The sequence below is a fragment of the Mercenaria mercenaria genome, chromosome 19, assembly GCF_021730395.1.
Source record: "Mercenaria mercenaria strain notata chromosome 19, MADL_Memer_1, whole genome shotgun sequence".
Lineage (NCBI taxonomy): Eukaryota > Metazoa > Mollusca > Bivalvia > Venerida > Veneridae > Mercenaria > Mercenaria mercenaria.
In genome coordinates, this window is record NC_069379.1 from 8345877 (window position 1) to 8364180 (window position 18304).

The 18304-nt window shown below is 26.6% G+C and overlaps 1 protein-coding gene across 1 annotated transcript in view; it reads right to left on the reverse strand.

Annotated features, from left to right (window-relative positions):
• Positions 1–18304, reverse strand: part of LOC123543080 (uncharacterized transmembrane protein DDB_G0289901-like) — a 102074-nt gene that overhangs the window by 59933 nt on the left and 23837 nt on the right. The window contains exon 16 of the mRNA XM_053532111.1: positions 689–864. Coding sequence (XP_053388086.1) covers positions 689–864 — 176 coding nt within the window. The remainder of the gene's footprint in view (positions 1–688; positions 865–18304) is intronic.

An 18304-nucleotide genomic window follows, 5' to 3' on the forward strand; every position in this document is an offset into this window, starting at 1 on the left:
CTATCGCGCAATATGATGATTAAAATGGCTCTTGAAATATTTATGATTTTCAGCGATACATTTCAAAATGAAACTGAATATTGTCTGTTTGGCACGGATTTCTGCATGACTTGCTGCAGACAAAATCATTGTAATCAAAGAGAACAATAAGCCAGCGGACAAAGAACTGTTTTGAAAGAGGAAACAAATGAGAAAACCCTATACATTTAGCATGTAAAACACATGAAATGACGTAAAGATCTTCTATTCTCGAATGTCAAGTTACTTAATTGGACATCCACATTACCTGCCCCTCCCTACCATCATCCCCACCCCCTAAAAATATGTGATATTCACTAGGCATTAATGACAACCTGGAACTCTTCAAAATCCTTTTGTTTTGTTGACTCAGACTCTGGACAGTGCCTTGTCGACCAAGGTCATTATTCCGTGGTGTACAAAATACTTATGTCGTGTCGGTCGAGACTTTTGTGTTGCACATGCCAAGACCCCTGTGCTAATTGGACTGAGTCAGCTATATACATAAGAAGACAAGTGTTGATAAAAATCTATTTCTTATTCTAATCTATCCCGGGGTCCTTAGGCAATCATTCTGAGATACATGACTTAGACATCCTTATTGTTTTGACAGGCTGAACTTTTGAAATAAATGTAGATATGGAGATTCCACTATTAAAATAAATTATACCTTGGAGGCTTGACTGGTCTTTGAAACAGGTGTTGATGGCAGAGTCGTAGGTGCCTGGGTCGTAGGTGGCGGAGTCGTAGGTGCTGAAGTAATAGATGGTTGGGTTGTTGGAGGCTGTGTTTCTAATGGAACAGCCGTTGAAGCTACATGTTGTGTAAGCGGGGCTTGAGTTGATGCTGGATATATAACATTTATCTTCACAGTTTCCAATATAATTAAGCAAGTAAAGTATTAGTTAAAATAAATTAAATATTTATTATGAACAACATGATTTATTGTTCACCAATGCCAAATCAATCGACTTATTCAAGCAAAACTTTTCTGTTCATTGAACGCATATATATTGAACAAATGCAAGCGTCACAACAAAACTTTTAGGACCATTATTGTATTATACAAAATCGCTACAAAATCACTACGTTAATATTTTCACCTATTTACCAGCTATCAAAGTTCTAACCTACCTATTGGCAAGCAATGAATCACAACTCGTAGTATATAAACAAAGACCATTCACATATACATATATATTACATATATTTCGATATATTGACTACACACCTTTGCACGTGCAGCCTAGACAACCGCGTGTGTCGATAGTGATGCAGCTGTGTGGGCAGCTTTCATCGAACTTTGGACAGTTCTGTGTCGGAACTGATGTAGCCTGGTATAGAATAAAAGACTAACCAATCAAGCTTTTCCAAACATTTTCTATTTTTAGTAACAGTGGCTTTGACCCTAGTAAATATATACACGTACTCATTCTGACCTTTAATAAAGTGGAATTATGCGCATCTTACTGCACATAGTGTTTTTTGGTGAATGTTTCATAAAAGCAATTTCCGGTTGTTGCGCAATTAAATGTGTTAAATCAACGAAAATGCCGCATAAGTATTTGAAGCTTATGCTTTGGAAATAAAGAAATCGGACTAATAAAATAACTTTTGAAATTGACTTTTCTTAAAAAACTGGACCAGTCAAAATAAAAAAGTCATATTTAATATGCGCATAATATTCCACTTAAAGACCCACCACGACCTAGTGACCTACTTTTTTTCTCCCACAAGAACTTCGTGAAAATCATTCATACAGCTACATTACACAATGACAGGTGGGTAATTTAGGCCCTCCATGAATTAATATGTTTCAACAACTTCATCTACAAACTTATCCAGTCAATTGCTTTTCAGTATAAGTTTAAAAAAAGATAAATAATTTTCTTGCCATGTAGAAACAAAGATTGATAATATATCAAGTACTGTTCTTAAAGCTACATTCATCCCAATCAATGTTTAGATATTAAACACGTTGTCTTGGCCTTAAATATCTCTAAGCAAATTTGTTAGTAGATACTTGAATTTTTTAGTGTTTTTTTTTTCTTTCATGCAAATCATATAATTACCATCAAGGGAAAAACAAAAGAATACTGTTAGTTGATGTACCTCTTTAAAGCCCTGCTCCGCGGCTATTCAAATTCTATTGTGTGTATGCAACCCATGATAACAATAGGTAAAAGCTAACGGCCACGCGCCACACTTTATTTCATAGTTTATAGTCAGGATTTTCATGTTTTTTCAGTGACAATTAAAGGTTAAAAGGTTGGACCGGAGCAGGCCTTTAATTGTTCGCCGTGGTTTCGGATTTGATTTGTCACAATGTGTAAACTATTCGATAAATAGAATTATTTCAATCTAACAACATATTCTTTTTTATCATTTCAATAGTTTATACTATATTAATTCAAATTTCAGTGAAGCAAAAAGATATTTACTCTTATATAATTCATTAAAAATCACTCTTTTATTGAATTTTCGGCCACCTGGCCTTTATCAAAACATGAAAAGTCATTGATACAGCTATGTAACATCCATTTTATAATACTTGTTTTTGAATGAATATACTCTTATATAATTTACTGATATTTCAATAATACACTGAAAAACATTGAATGAGACATCTGATATCACATTGTCAAAACTATTCTATATTAAGTTAAAGCTACTGACCGCCAGATTGTTGGCTAAAATGATCTTTCTTTAAATTTGATGTTTGGTTATAATATGAACATTAGAACATGATTTTTTTATTTCTAAACTATATATAAAATGTCAAGTCAAGAAAAAAAACATGCCCTAGTCGGAAATCGATCCCGAGCCGACGCAGCAAAAGAAAATTTACTGCGTTTTGGCTAGTGCACCGCGGAGAATATAAAAAAGATATAAAAGCTTTGTAATTAAAGCATTGTACCTACGGTATCCTGTTACAACAAACGCTTTTCAATTTTGAATGGAATAATAGGTTACAACAACTTATTCTCATGTATTTCCAGAACAAAGAATATGTCAGTAAGTAAGTTTAAAAGCCTTTTTTAAGAAATATGGTAATAAGTTTCTGATGTCTAAGCATTTCTTTCTTTGTTGCAGTACGAGCTGGAGGTCTGTCATTGCCTTTGATAACAATACTTGTTTTATTTGATATCTGTCAACTTAGAACTCATAGACAGTTGTATTCTGTTCTATAATTCATATCTTTATAAGGAAATAGTCAAAATAATTGCCTTACAGTGAATAAACAAATGTTTTGAAAATCGATCTACAGTTACCCGTCCAATCATTAAAACCACTGTTGAATAAATTGTTGAATACATATTGCAAAACTAGCGTCCCATCCTAATTCATTCTTTTGTCAGCTGTTAATTTTTGTACATAATATTTCATGTCATTTTTGAATAGGCATATGTCTTGCATATGTCATACGTACACCAGGGACAATGTTAAAGGGCTTGATCAAATGTCTGTGTTGTTTGGATTCGACATGTAATTAAACAGGAGTAGTTATATATATGATGGTGCGAGCCCGATTTTGACCCAACTTAATTTTAGTCTTTAACCTAAACCGACCAATGCCGGACAATTTAAAATATTTTAAAAAACCCACGGGTTTTTTAACTTTACTTTCATTTTCTCATATTTCAGAAAACCTGGTTATAAATAACTGACATATTTTCTGAAAATGTTATATTGGAATTTACGTTGTATTTCTGAAAATGGCTATGTGGGAAACCAAAAAATTCAACCAACAAAGCCTGCCATTTTTCTGCCAACTTGGCAGACATGCCACATTGCTGCCACTTGGCAGAACTTTGGCAAAATTTTGGCAGATTAAATTATATTATAATTATTATAAAATGTAAGATATTTGATCTTATTTTGAATTAATAACTACATTATTAGTTTTTTAAATAATTTTAAATACATTTGATATAGATGTTTTTTACAGAATAAAATATATTGTTTGAAAGAAAGAAAATTTACTGATAATATAAATCCTCACTATGTTACAGCAAAAAATGGGAAAAGAATGTTTAATGGCTACCTGCGCATCTTGTGGGAAAATGAAATCAAAGTTTGTTAAAAGTACAGGGGGTAATTTAGATATTCACAAAGCAATGTTACCTTTATTACCTAAGAAAGGTTAACACTTCCAGGATATAATTATTGTGGGCCAGGAAACCCCCTAGATAATGGGCCCCCTGTCAATAACTGGATGCAGTATGTTGGGACCATGATTTTTGCTATGACAGTGATGTAAAAAAGGGTACATGTGAAAAAACAAATGCTTTCCAATTTAAATAAAACTAAATCAAAAACATTTGGAGAAAAATTTGCAAAACATTTAGTTGTGAAACCTATAATTAAAACGAAATACACACTTGGGTTGGACAAAAACAAAAGTCAAAAAAGGGGAAAAAGGGGGTAGAGTATACCCCCGGAATCACTCCCACCAAGCTACCGCTGGAGCGATGAATTAGCAGAAGAATTACACAAACCAATTTAAAAGGAAATTTAGGAAACGAAGAGTGATAGTTAATGATATTGATGATACTTGGTCAGCTGATTTAGTTGACATGCAAGCTTTTTCAAAATATAATAAAGGAGTAAAGTACTTGTTAACCTTTTATTGATATATTTAGTAAATATGCTTGGGTTATTCCATTAAAGATAAAACCGGAAAATCTTTTTCTGAAGCATTTGAAAAAATAATTTCTGAAGATAGAATTCGGGGACGAAGTCCCGAAGACTGCAAGGATTCCACAAAATTTATGGGTAGATGAAGGAAAAGAATTTTATAATAAAAAAGTTTGAATCATTTTTGAATAAAAATAAGATTAAATGTATCATACATTTAATGAAGGAAAGGCTGTAGTAATAGAAAGATTTAATAGAAGTTTAAAAGAATAATGTGGAAATATTTTACAGAAAATAAAAACTTATACTTATTTAATAATTTGCAGGATATGGTTGATAAATATAACAAAACAAAAATTTAGTATAAAAATGGCACCAACCGAAGCTAGTAAAAACTTAAATAAAGGTACTGTTTACTTTAATTTATATGTTGATTAAAGAAAACCAAAGAGTAAAGCAAAATTTAAAATTGGTGATCGAGTTCGTTTAAGCAAATTTAAAAAGGGACATTTTGAAAAAGGATATACACCAAACTGGACAGAGGAAATATTTATAATTTATAAAATTAAAAATACAAATCCCAGAACATACACTATTAAAGATTTAAAATGATGAAATAGTTCAAGGTTCATTTTACGGACAAGAACTTTTACCTACTACACAAGAAGTTTTTAGAATAGAAAAAGTTATTAGACGAGACTAAAAGAAAAAACAAGTTTTAGTAAAATGGAAAGGTTATTAGTGAAAAAATTTAATAGTTGGGTACCATTTAGCGATCTTGAACAAATTTAATTTAGAAATAAAAAGTTTAATTATATAAATGAGCAATAAAAATCAAATTTTTCTAATAATAAGGAATAGAAACAATAGATAAATTTAAATTTTTTCACTTAACTAAACTAGCTGCTGCTTACAGAAAAAGTTTTTAAATTTTGGGAGGTAAGTACTGGGTTTATATTACAGCAGGTTTTTTTGGGGTTGCTCAGCTGCTTTTAGTTACTTGTTCCAGCTATTCCTATATTTGTAGCATTTTGCTGGCGCTGTTCCACAGTAATTACCATATTTACTAACAGACTAAAACTTGACGACAAGAAATTTATTTTAAAAAACACATCATCAAAAAATAAAACAACTTAAAAACAAAAGCACATATCGGAAAGTAAATAAAGAAGAAGAGAAAAAAAGTTATTTCAGGATATTTTTACAATACTATTAGAAATCCCGAAAGAAAAAAATTATTCAACACCTCTTGAAAGCATATGAAGGAATTTTAAACTTAACGGATATAAAAGTAAAAAAGAAGAAGAGCTGTATTAAATTTTACGTGTGTTTTTAAAGATTTTTTTCTATAAGTATAATTATATATAGATGGTTAATAGAAAGGTAGATAGAATGATTATGCCAAAAATTTTCTAGCACTTTAGGAGAAATAATGAATCCAGATGAAAATTCATATAAGAAAGTTCTTAAAAGAAGAAAAAGTTATTAAATCAAAACTTGATCAAATAGTTAGCGATGAATATAAAAACCACGTCATTGATAAAAATTTCAAAATGTTTATAGATCCTTATCCCATAGAAAGAACTTTATTTGAATGGGACTGTGGTTGTCTATTAACTGAAGAAGAAAATGATGAAAGATTATGTGATTGTCCCAGACCAAATAATTATCGAAACAATCCTAAAAAAGTTATTGTAAAACCGACGTGATACTAATGAAGAAAAAATATATAGAAGCACTTACAAAGCATCTAAAGAATTGGTATTAATGCTGGGTTAATAAAAATGTGTTGTGAAGGGACAAACCCAGTAAATGTGGAATATCAAAAGTTAATGGAAAAAGATATAAGTTTAAATATTTTAATTCTTTTTAAAGATAATTTAAAACTTTATTTATTTTATTATTTTTTTTTAATTATTTTTTTAATCCTTTTTTGCTTGAAGATATTTTTTCTAAATATAATATATAGATGGAAATCGAGAGATCTACAAAACAATATTATAAGAAATTTGAAATTAAAATTACATATAGACAAGATCCAAAGAATCAAATTTTATTTAACTATAAACGACTCTTAGAAATACTTAAATCTGAACTTAAAAATTTAAAAGGTATAAAAATAACGTTTTTTTTAAAAATAACTTTTGCAAAAATGGATAAAACTGATACAATTATAAATCAGCTTATTTTCAATCAAAGGGTTTAGAAATTATTAACACAAATGAAAAAAAAAAAAACTTTACATCAAGCTTTTGATGAAATAATAAATAGAATTGGTAATTGGATTTCAGAAGGAAGTGGCTGGAGAATAGAGTCAGTTGATGCTCATTATATAAATAGATATAAGTATGTCCATTGGCTGCTTCAAGTTATTTAGAATTACCAAAACCATTACAAATTCAATGAAAAGATTAATAAATATAAAGAATGATGATAACGAATGTTTTAGATGGTGTCATTTAGCTTACAAATTTCCTGTTGAAAAAAATCCTCAAAATATTTCAAAATATAAAAAACATTATAAATGATCTTGATTATACTGGAATTAAATTTCCTGTTACATTAAAAACAAATACCTAAAAATAGAAGTTTTAAATTTAATATCATTTAATTTTAATTTGGTTTTGAAGAAAATAGTATTTATCCATTGTACATATCAAAATATCAAAACAAAGAACACTGTGACATGTTGCTAATTACTAATGATAAAATAAATGATAAAATAAATGATAAAATAAATGATGATGACTGTAAACCCTCAAGAACTGTTATCAACATTATGTTTGGATAAAAGACTTTAATAGATTAATGTTTAACAAAACAAAAAATGCAAATAAAAAACACTTCTGTAAAAGCTGTTTACAACATTTTACAATGAAAGAATATTAATGAACACATACCAAATTGTTTAGCTATTTAATGGTATCCAAGGCGTAAAAATGCCCAAAAAAGGGAAGTAAAGTACAATTTAAAAATTAAACATAAAGGTTTAGCAGTACCTTTTGTAATTTATGCGATTTTGAATCAATTTAAATAAAAAAGTTTAACTGCTTTACCATCAACGAATCTTCATTTACTGAAGCATATCAAAATCATATAGATTGTGGTTACGGCTATAAAGTTGTTTTTTGTTATGACGGATAAATATACTAAACCAGCCCAGATTTATAGAGGCCCTAATGCAGTTTATAAATTTATTGAAAAAATGCTTGAGGAAGAGGAATAATTTTAAAGAAATATTTAAAGAACATTTTAACAAAGAACTAAGAATGTCGAAAAAAGATGAAAGTGAATTTAAAAAAACAAAAGTTTTGTCATATTTGTGAAAAAGAATATAAGGAAAATGAAAAATCCTGTCCGGGATCATTGTCATATAACAGGAAAATTCAGAGGAAGTGTCACTCAGAATGTAATATTAATTTTAAACTAACACATAAAATTCCTGTTATTTTTCATAATTTAAGAGGTTATGACGGTCATTTTATTATGCAAAAAAAATAGGGAATTTAAAAAAGAAATTAATGTTATCCTAACAATATGGAAAGATATATGGCATTTATGATTTCTGACTTGGTCTTTATTGATTCATTCCAATTTATGTCTCAATCATTGGGTAACCTAGTAAAAAATATTCCAGAATTTAAATACTTATCTCAAAAATTTGATTGGAAAGCATAATTTATTAAAGACAAAAGGGTTTTATCCATATGATTACATGGGTTCATTTAAAAATTCAAAGAACAGATTACCTTCTAAAGAAGAGTTTTATTCCAAATTTTTTTAAATGAAACTAATATTTCTTTATAATGAATACGGACATGCAAAAATATTTGGAAAAAATTTTAAAAAAAAAACAATGGGAGAATATCACGATTATATTTAAAAAACTGAGTATTACTTTTAGCTGATGTATTTGAAAATTTTAGAAAACTTGTTTGGAGTACTACAAATTAGATCCTTGTCATTATTTTAGTAAATCCTGGTTTAGCTTGGATGCAATGTTTTAAAAAAGACTGGAATTAAGTTAGATTTAATAACTGATTATTGATATGTATCTTTTATTGAAAAGGGACTGAGAGGAGGAATAAGTTATATTTCAAACCCGAAAACAGTAAAGCAAACAATAAATATATGAAAGATTATAATTCAAAGAAGAAAGCAATACTATGTACCTCGACGCCAATAATCTTTACGGTTAGGCTATGTGTCAACCTTTACCCTCTGGAAACTTTAAATTTATATCCGAAAAACAATTTAAGAAATTAATTGCAAAAGGTTTAAAACTAACTTTATAGTTGAATGTGATCTTGAATATCCAAAAGAATTTCATAAAACCCACAACGATTATCCTTTTGCTCCTGAAAAATATTTATACCAGATCAATGGCTTTCTGATTAAGTAAAAATATTAAAACAGAAAATTTGAAAAAAGGAAAAAGTAATGTAAAGAAGTTGGTTCCAACTTTAATGAAAAAACAAAATTATGTAGTTCATTATAAAAATCTTGAACTATATACACAATTAGGTTTAAAAGTAACAAAAATACATAAAATATTAACTTTTGACGAAAGTCCTTGGTTAAAAAAGTATATTGATTTTAATACTCAAAAAAGATCTAAAGCAAAAAATTCATTTGAAAAGGACTTTTTAAGTTAATGAACAACTCTGTATTCGGTAAGACGATGGAGAATTTACGCAAGAGGGTTAATATTAAATTAAAACATGATGAAAATATTTTATTAAATACATAGCCAAACCTTCATTTGTTAGTTCAACGATGTTTAACTCTAACCTTTTTGGAATTCATAGAATAAAAGAAAGTTTGTTATTAAACAGACCTTGTTTAAGTTGGGGAAAGTGCATTCTAGATTTATCAAAATATTTAATGGGATGATTTTCATTATAATTACATTAAGGAAAAGTACGAGGGAATTGTAAATTATTGTTTACTGACACTGATTCATTATGTAAAGAAATAAAAACCAAAGATGCATATAAAGACTTTATAAGGACAAAGATTTATTTGATAATAGTGATTACGAAGTAATTCAAAATTTTATTTTTATAATTTAAAAAAAAAAGTAATTGGAAAATTTAAAGATGAAGCTGCCGGCATTCCCATTTTTGAATTTGTTGGATTAAGAAGTAAAATGTATTCATATTTATTAGAAAATGAAGTTAATGTTAAAAAAAGTAAAGGAATTAAAAAACTTGTTGTTAAGAAAACAATAGTTCATAAAAATTACAAAGTCTTTGTTTAATTCAACCAAAGTAATCACCCCCTTTAAAGTTTTTCGTTCTGAAAACACAATTTTTCCAGTATGTTATAAATAAAACTTTTTACATGTTATGTGATAAAATTATTCTTGATAATGGTATTGAAAATTAGTTATTTTTTAAATTTTTTTAAAATTAAAATTTAATTTTAAAACAAAAATTATAAAACCATAAATTTTTAAATGAAATTAAACTTTTAAAAGAATTAATATAAATAACATCATTTTTTTTAAAATTTCTTTTGTTAATTAATAGAAATGTTTCATTTTTTCTGTTTTTTTTTACTGAAAACTTTGAAGAATTAATTTTCTTTTTTTTTTAATTGTAATTTAGCTTTCCCTTTCAAATTTTAATTGCTCAACAAGAATAATTAAAAATGCAAAAAAAATTAATTCAAAATTATTACCATTTTGAACAAAACCCGGGGCTAGCATTACATTTTTCCCCTTGAAAATCCACTATCATATCTTGGGATAACATGTTAAAAAACAATGGAGGTTTTCTTTTTAATTGCCTTTCTATTTGTTTTTATTTTTTTTATTTTTTCATTTATATTATTGAATTTTCCCCCTTTTATTAATTATTCAGTTAAATAATGTCCTTTTTTTAAAAAAATTTATAATATTGTTCATTTACCTTTGATTATGAATTTTTAGTATTTTATACATAAAATCTACAACGGTACTTTATCTTGAAAATTTTTTAATGAAAAATAAAAAATAATACCCAAAAAGCATACTTGTTTTGTTTGATATTAAAACATTTTTGTTTTTTAAATTTTGGTAATATTTAAATTCTTCTTTGGGGGGGGAAAGTCCAAATGGGGTCGAAATACATTTTATTTACAAAACAAACCCCAATTGGTTTTCCCGGGCCAAAGAGTCGTCAAAATTTTAAAATTTCCCACACTGTCCTTTTCTTTTAATTTTAATAAATTAATTCTACTAAAAACCCCAAAGTTTTTAATTTTTAATTGTTTTCCATTTTTCAATTCAAATTTAGAAATGGGTTTGTTTATAAATTTTTTTTTTTTTTTTTAGGAAATTTCGTCTGAAAGGTCTCCGTTAGAATCAATTGTGTCCTTTCCATTAAAAAAGATGTAAAAAAGGTTTTCCCCTAGATACACCCAACTACCTAAAAACCCCCAGTTTGTTTTGTTTTTGTGTTAATTTATCCTCCAAACCCAATAGCTGTTTTTCTTTTGTTGGGTAGATTGGCGATTTTATATTTTTTTTTTAATTAGTACGAAATCTACTTTTCCCAATTTTTTTACTAAAACCAGTATGGCCATCCAGAAAAGGGCCCCCAATCCCTAGAGGGGCTAATTTTTTTGGAGCTTTTTTGCTGCATTGGAGAATTGTTTTTCCTAACAAACCACTAAGCCCCTTTAAAAACCCACCTTTTGACCTTGACGGACTTTTTTTTTTAAAATTGAAATTTTTCTAACCCTTCTTATTTGCAACATTTTTTTAATTTGTTTAAATTTGTGTTTTTTTTAAATTAAAGGGAATTTTCCAGTAATTGTCATTTTAAAATCAAAAATTTATATGGGGTTTTTGTGTTGTAGGTGGGCAAAATTTTTTCTTTTGTCCATTGAAAGGTTAATTTTATTCAATATAATTTGTTGTCTTATTATAATTTTTATATTTATTTTATTTAAACAATAACAAGTTCTTTCCCAAATAGTATTTATTTCAATGTTTCCTCATATAATAAAATTGCGTAAAACGTTTTTGCGTGGAAGTGAGTTAACTTAATTGTTAATGTAATTGCTTGGGGATTTTCTGTAGTTATTTCCCTTTTTAATTCAAATTAAATGAACAAACCAAAATTTTTTTAAAAAATCTGATCTTTTTAAAAAGATTTTAAATTTTGTTATTTTGTTTATAATAATAAATTTACATCATATTATTCTTATATACTTTGTTTTGTTCTTTATAAAAAACACCTTTCCCACTTCAAGACGACAAAAACCAAAACAAGCACCCCTGCGCATTAATTTTAAAATGACAATAAATGTGGATTCTTTTCTTGGATTTTTTTTACTTTTACGGTCGTTTAAAATAAAAAAATACATTTTGGGGGTTTGTTCACCAGCCGTTATTCAAAAGTTGTTTTAAAACTGTTGTGTATCATTTTGATTGCTCATCATTTCCCAAGGTATGACCCATTTTTGCTTTTTTAAATTTTCAGTGAAATTAAAAATCAAACCCAAATTTTTAAAAAACCAAAAACGTGGAACCCATAAAAAAAAATTTTGTTACAATTACCCTACCTGGGCACACATTAGCTCAAAAAAAAATTCCCATCATCTGTCGCTGCAGTGTTTTTTTGAATTTGATTTGGGAGGTAAAATATTATTTTTAAAACCCTAAAAAATTTTAATAATTATTTAATAAAAATTTTAGCTTTTCCTCATTATTTTTCTTAAATCCTTTCTAATAGCAAACCCCGAATTATTTCAGCAGCCAGTGCATTATTAAATAGTAAATTCATTTTTCCATTTGATTTTCATAATCTTCAGATGTTCAACCAAATTTTTTTACATTTATTACTTTGAAAAAAATTTTTACAATCAAAAACAATTTTTCCATTTTGTTTAACCACTAACTATCAATTAATGAACGCTTATAATTAGAGCGTTTGGGCCCCATCATATCGCCTTCACAAGCTTATTTACTTTAAAACTTACTTCAAAAAAACCCATTAAACCAATAAAAATTATAACTTCCACATTAATTGTAAAGTGTTTACCGTTTTTTTTTTTTTGCTTACTTTATTTCCCAGGACAGATATTAAAGCTGTATCTAATTGAATAGGAGTTGTTCGATCTTTGCAATTTCTTTTTTTAAACTGTATATTTTTATTATTTTATTTTTTATTTTTTTTTTATTTTGTTTTTATTTTATTTTTTAAATTAATCTGTTAATCTTTACGTGCCAGACCTGAAAATATTTTTTTTTTAAAGAATATCCCCCCATTACTTTATTTTTTTTTTATTTTATTTTTATTTTTTTTTTTATTTTTTTTTATTATTTTTTTTGTAATTCCTTAGAAAATTAATTCCCAAACTCCGAGCAGGTTTCTTTTAGTTTTTCAACAATTTTAGCTGCAGCAAAAATTTTCCAACTTCTGTTCCAACCTTTTTTTTTCCCCTTTTTCTAACGCGTTTTTCCCTGCGTTTCCAAAGTTTTTTTTCCAGCTGGGCAAATTTGAAGATGCAACCCGTTTTAAAGCAATTTCGTTAAAGTGTCAAAGATACTGTCCCGTGTATGATTTTTCCCCTGTGTGACCCACATAATAAATTTTCCTTTTTTTTTGTCAAAACTTTCTTGTAATTATAAAAAACAAAAATTTTTAAAAAAATTTTCTTTTAAAATTAGTGAAAAACTTGTTTAAAACCCTCTTTAAAATTTAAATTATTCTACCAAATCTCTGTAAAAAAATTTCTAATGAATTTATAATATATTTTTAAATTTGAATCCAACTCTTTGTGGTTTTTTGGGAAATGGATAAGCCTTGTTAAATTGCAGTATTAAAAGCATAGATAATATCATAAATTACCTCAAAAAGTAAAATATCAAAAAGACACAATGAATGTAAATTGTTCCACAGAGTTAGTTTTTTTGGGTGTTTTGTTCCCCATTCGTTTTGCAATTTTTTTTTCTCAAACCCAAAGCAATATAAAATTTGTTTTCCAAACCCAACTTAAAATTATCGAAATTGAAATCAAAATCTTAAAACTATTTTAAAATCAAATTCCAAATTTTTGGAGCAATTTCTTTTTTATCAAATTAAAAATCATCATTACTTTTAATGTTTCCTTTAAATAATTTTTAATATTGGAACGTAAGAACCATTTGTAAATTAATTCTTTCCAACCCTTTCCCATTTAAAAACGAATTTTTTATTGTTTTCCCTCACAAATATTTGCCAAAGTAGGTCTAGGTTAATACTACCAAAACCAAAAACGTAAGTTTTATTTTTATCTAAAATTAAAGAACGACAAAAATCTGATTGTAAAACACTGGGTTTTTTTTTATTTTTTTTAAACGTTTCAAAAATTAATATATTTTTTGTTTCCATTTTAAATTAAAAACAAAATTTAAAAAAATTTTAAATTTAAAATCTAAATTCAAAAAAATAATTTTTATATAACATTTATGTTTTTCTGGTAAAAGAGAATTCTTTTTTAATATTTTCATCAATTTATTCTAATACCTTCATTTTTTAGTTCTTCTTTATTATTTCCCATTAATTGCCACAAATAACTCCAAGCATAAAAAATTTCTTTTGGATTACATGGACAACGTCAAAAAACCTTGCCCCCCCCCTAATTACTTTTTTAAATTTTAAGACTTTTATTGATAGGTAATCCTGACTTTCTGTTAATTCTTTGATTATTTTTCTTGAATGAATTGAATGTTTTTTTTATTTTTTATCTTTTATTAATCAAATCAATTAAATCTCTCTACTTTTGTTAATTTTCTTCTTTTCCCGTTATTCTATCCCTTTCAATTAAAAATTTTTTTTTGACCTAAAAAATTTTTTTTAAGTTTTAAAAAAATTCCATATTGTCCATTCGGTAAACTTTTATGGGTTATGATTCTTTTTCCTTTTTCCATCTTTTTTATTGTTAAAACCTACCACGAATATGTTTTAACCGTTTTTTGTACTTTTGAGTTGATCTTGATCATGTTTTAAATTTTTTTACTTCTTTTGTATATTTGGATCTTTTGAAAATTTATTTGCCAGTTATTGAACCCTTTTAATTTTTTAATATTTCAGTAAATTATTTATTGTAGTTTATTAAAAACGTCTTTATCATTTTATCGGTAGATTATCTAAATTTAAAAAGTCAAAAATTTCAAACGGTTTGTAATATCCAATTCTTCAAAAAAATTATTTCCAGAACGAAACAAAATTACTGTAGGTATTTCCTTTTTCCTTTGGCCTTTTTCCCAACAATTTAGGAATTCTTTGATTTTTTATTTTCCCATCTTTTCTTCCCAAAACTTCTAACTTTAAGTTCCTTGATAAAAACCCCCCGGCTGGTTCATCTCCCCAATCTTTGGTGTATAGGAAGCCGGTTTTTTTTGGTAAAAATCGTATTGGTTCTTTTGGTTCTTGGAATGTGTGGTAACCCGGTATGTTTTTATGCTTTCATTTCATCACCTAGTAACGCTAATTGTTGTTTTATTCCGGTAATGCTTTTAAATGACTTGTAATTGTTCTTTTGCTTTCTATTTTTTTAGTAATTGGTTTATTAAAATTTTTTTTAATTTTCCCCATTTTTTACTTTTCTTATTTTTTTTTTCCTTATTTTTTTTTTCTAGTTCTTCCCTTTTTCCCAAAAATTTTTTTTTTATTCATTTCATTAAGTTTCGATTTCTTTATTTTAATAATGTAAATAATGTAAAAAAAATGTAAAAAAAATGTAAATAATGTAAGATAAAGTAAAATAATTAAATAATGTATTTTTATAAATGGAAATTCCAAATTTTGTACAAAAAATGAAAAATCCAATTTAAATTTAAAAAACGTTTCCTTTTATGCCCGATTCTGTTTTAGAATGTTAATTGTGGGTCTTCTGGACTGGAAAAACAAATACTTAATGCATATACTTTGAAAACCTCTTATAATTAGATAAATTTTTATTTAAAAACTTAGAACAATCTAATACCAAGATTTAATTTAAAAACTTAAATCAAATTGCAAAAAAGATTAAAATTTGTCCAAAAGAATATTAAAATTCGCAAAAACCCAACCAAATTTAACCTTGTGGAATCTTGAATCAGAAAAAAAAAAAAGTAGTAATATTTTATGATTTTGTTGGAAGATAAAAAAAATTTTAAAATGAAATAACAAAAAAACTTTATTCAAGGACGTCACAAAAAATGTTTGTTATTTTTTTTTAAATCGTCTTTTCTATAAAAACCAAAAGATACCCGTATTAACTTTCGCACTTATTTTGTTTGAAAATCCCAAAAAGGGGAAAATATTGATTTTTAATGAAAAAAATATAGATCGTGCATTTGTAATGCCAAAACCAAAAATTGAAAAAATTTTTTAATATTTACAAACCAAAGGGAAATTTTTTAAGAAAAAAACTTTACTGGTAATATAAATAATTTTAAGGGAGTTTTTTAAAAGATGTAAACAAATAAAATAACCCGACAGTTAGTAAAATTAAATTTTATATTGATTTAATGATTTGCTATAAAAAACAATTCAAAAAGTTAAAAAAGGAAAAGGAAAATCTTTCTAGAAAAAAGGAACTTGATAACACAAGATAAGATTTGAAAAGGGGGGTAAAGAAATAATCAACCTGGAAATTTCCCGTAAACCCAACGAGCGTTTCAAACGGTTTGGATAAAAAAAATCAAAGTGTAATAATGCTTAAAAAATTGAAGATGTCAAAAGTATAAAACAAACATGAAATAGAAAAAAAAATAGAAAAATTAACAAAAGATTTTTAAAAAGAATTCATTATTAATTAATCAATTAAAGGTAAAATTGAAGAAAAATGAAAGCTATACTGCTATTAAAAGGGAAATTTAAGAAAATCTGTTTTTACAGATACAATAAAAAAGAATATTTCGGTTAATTTAAACATTTTTTACACTCAATTAAGAAATTTAAAAAATATATGATTAAACATGAAGAACAAAAGACAATTATTTAAGTGAGAAAAAGTTACAAAATAGTACAGTTAGAAATCAAAAATAAAATAAAAAAAAATAAATACTGAAAAAGGCAAAAAGGGAATCAATTTATCGTCATTTTCAAATAAAATTTTCAAAATAAATCTGAATTGGAAAAGGGAGCTTCACAAAGAGGTGTAACTGATACAGCATTAGATAAACCCTTTAAAAAAAAAAATTAAAACTAAAAAAGATGACTTTTAAAAAAAACAAATTCGAATTGGGGTTGTATTTTTGACAACCTCACAATTTAAAAAAGCAAATTAATTAAAAATTTCAAAAAAATTCAAGAAGAAAATTTAATGAATTTTTATTAAAATTAAAAAAATAATAAATGATCTGGTCTGTGTAAAACAGCTAAAAAGGAGAAATTTAAATTTCGCTAATACTGAAGCAAAAAAAGATAAATTTAAAGATCAATTAAAAAATAAAAATATTTGGACTCTTGTTAAAAATCAGATAAACAAGGGGAACATCACTGCTAATACCCAAGTAATTTTGCTAAATACTAAAGCAATAATGCTAATGTTAAAAAATTACCACTAAGCTGAAAAAACAAAAGTAAAAAATGTTTTTTTAAAACAAGAAAACAATTTGCTGAACAAAAAATACTGTGATAGTTTTTTCTGCTTTTAAGTTGCTAAACAAAAAAGGTTGAGATTTGCTGAAATAATTCTTAAACTTAAAAAAGGGAAAAACGGGAAAAAAAAAAAGGGGAGGAAGTAAAACTGAAGTGTTTCTTTTGAAAACTATTTTAAACAACTTTTGATTCTACAATGAAAAAGTATTTTTTACCGTGTGTGCCTGGATACATTCAAAAATAAAAAAATATGGGCCCATTGAATATTTAAATTATTTTAAATAAGACTGGAATTTCCGTAGATTTTAAAGATTTTTTATCATGACCAAAAATTTATAAAATAGTGTACTAGTAGCTTTTTGAGTGGGGGTGTTTATAGTCGAAAAAACCGGGAAATTTTAAAATAGTATTAAAGATTTTTTTAAGGGTGCGAGCTCCCCGGGTGAACCGTAAAACCGACTAAAAGCCCCCAAAACAAAATTTTTATTTTGTGGCGAAATAATAACCTAGGATGATGTTTTTTTTTTGTATATTTGATAAAGTAAATATAACAGCTGGGGTGAGGACTTTTACACTAAAGTTATATCTATGATAAGAAAAAAATTAAATTTTTCTAAAACAAGGAACATGTTTTATTCCCCTTTGCGTTCAGCATTCGAAATTTTAAAAAAAAAAAATTTTTGCTTTTGATGGGGGGTTCTTAATTTTAATCGGACGAACCGTATCCCATGATATAAAAAGACTTTTGGATTAAAGGTTTATTTTGTTTTAATTAAAATTTTAATTTAAAAACTTAATTAAAAGTTTAAAATTTAAAATTTTAAATTTTTATGTGTACCCTATAATATCTTACTAATTAAAAAAATCAAAGACCCGAGGCTTTGCCCCCGGGGGGCGTAACCCCCTTAATTTTTTTAATAAAAAAAAATCTGCCAAAATTTGCCAAAGTTCTGCCAAGTGGCAGCAATGTGCAGGTTCTCCAATTTTTCAAAAAAAAGGGAGGCTTTTGAATTTTTTGAATTTTTTTTGGGTTTTTCCAAACCATTTTTAAAAATACAAGTAAATTCCCCCTTTTAAAATTTTCAGAA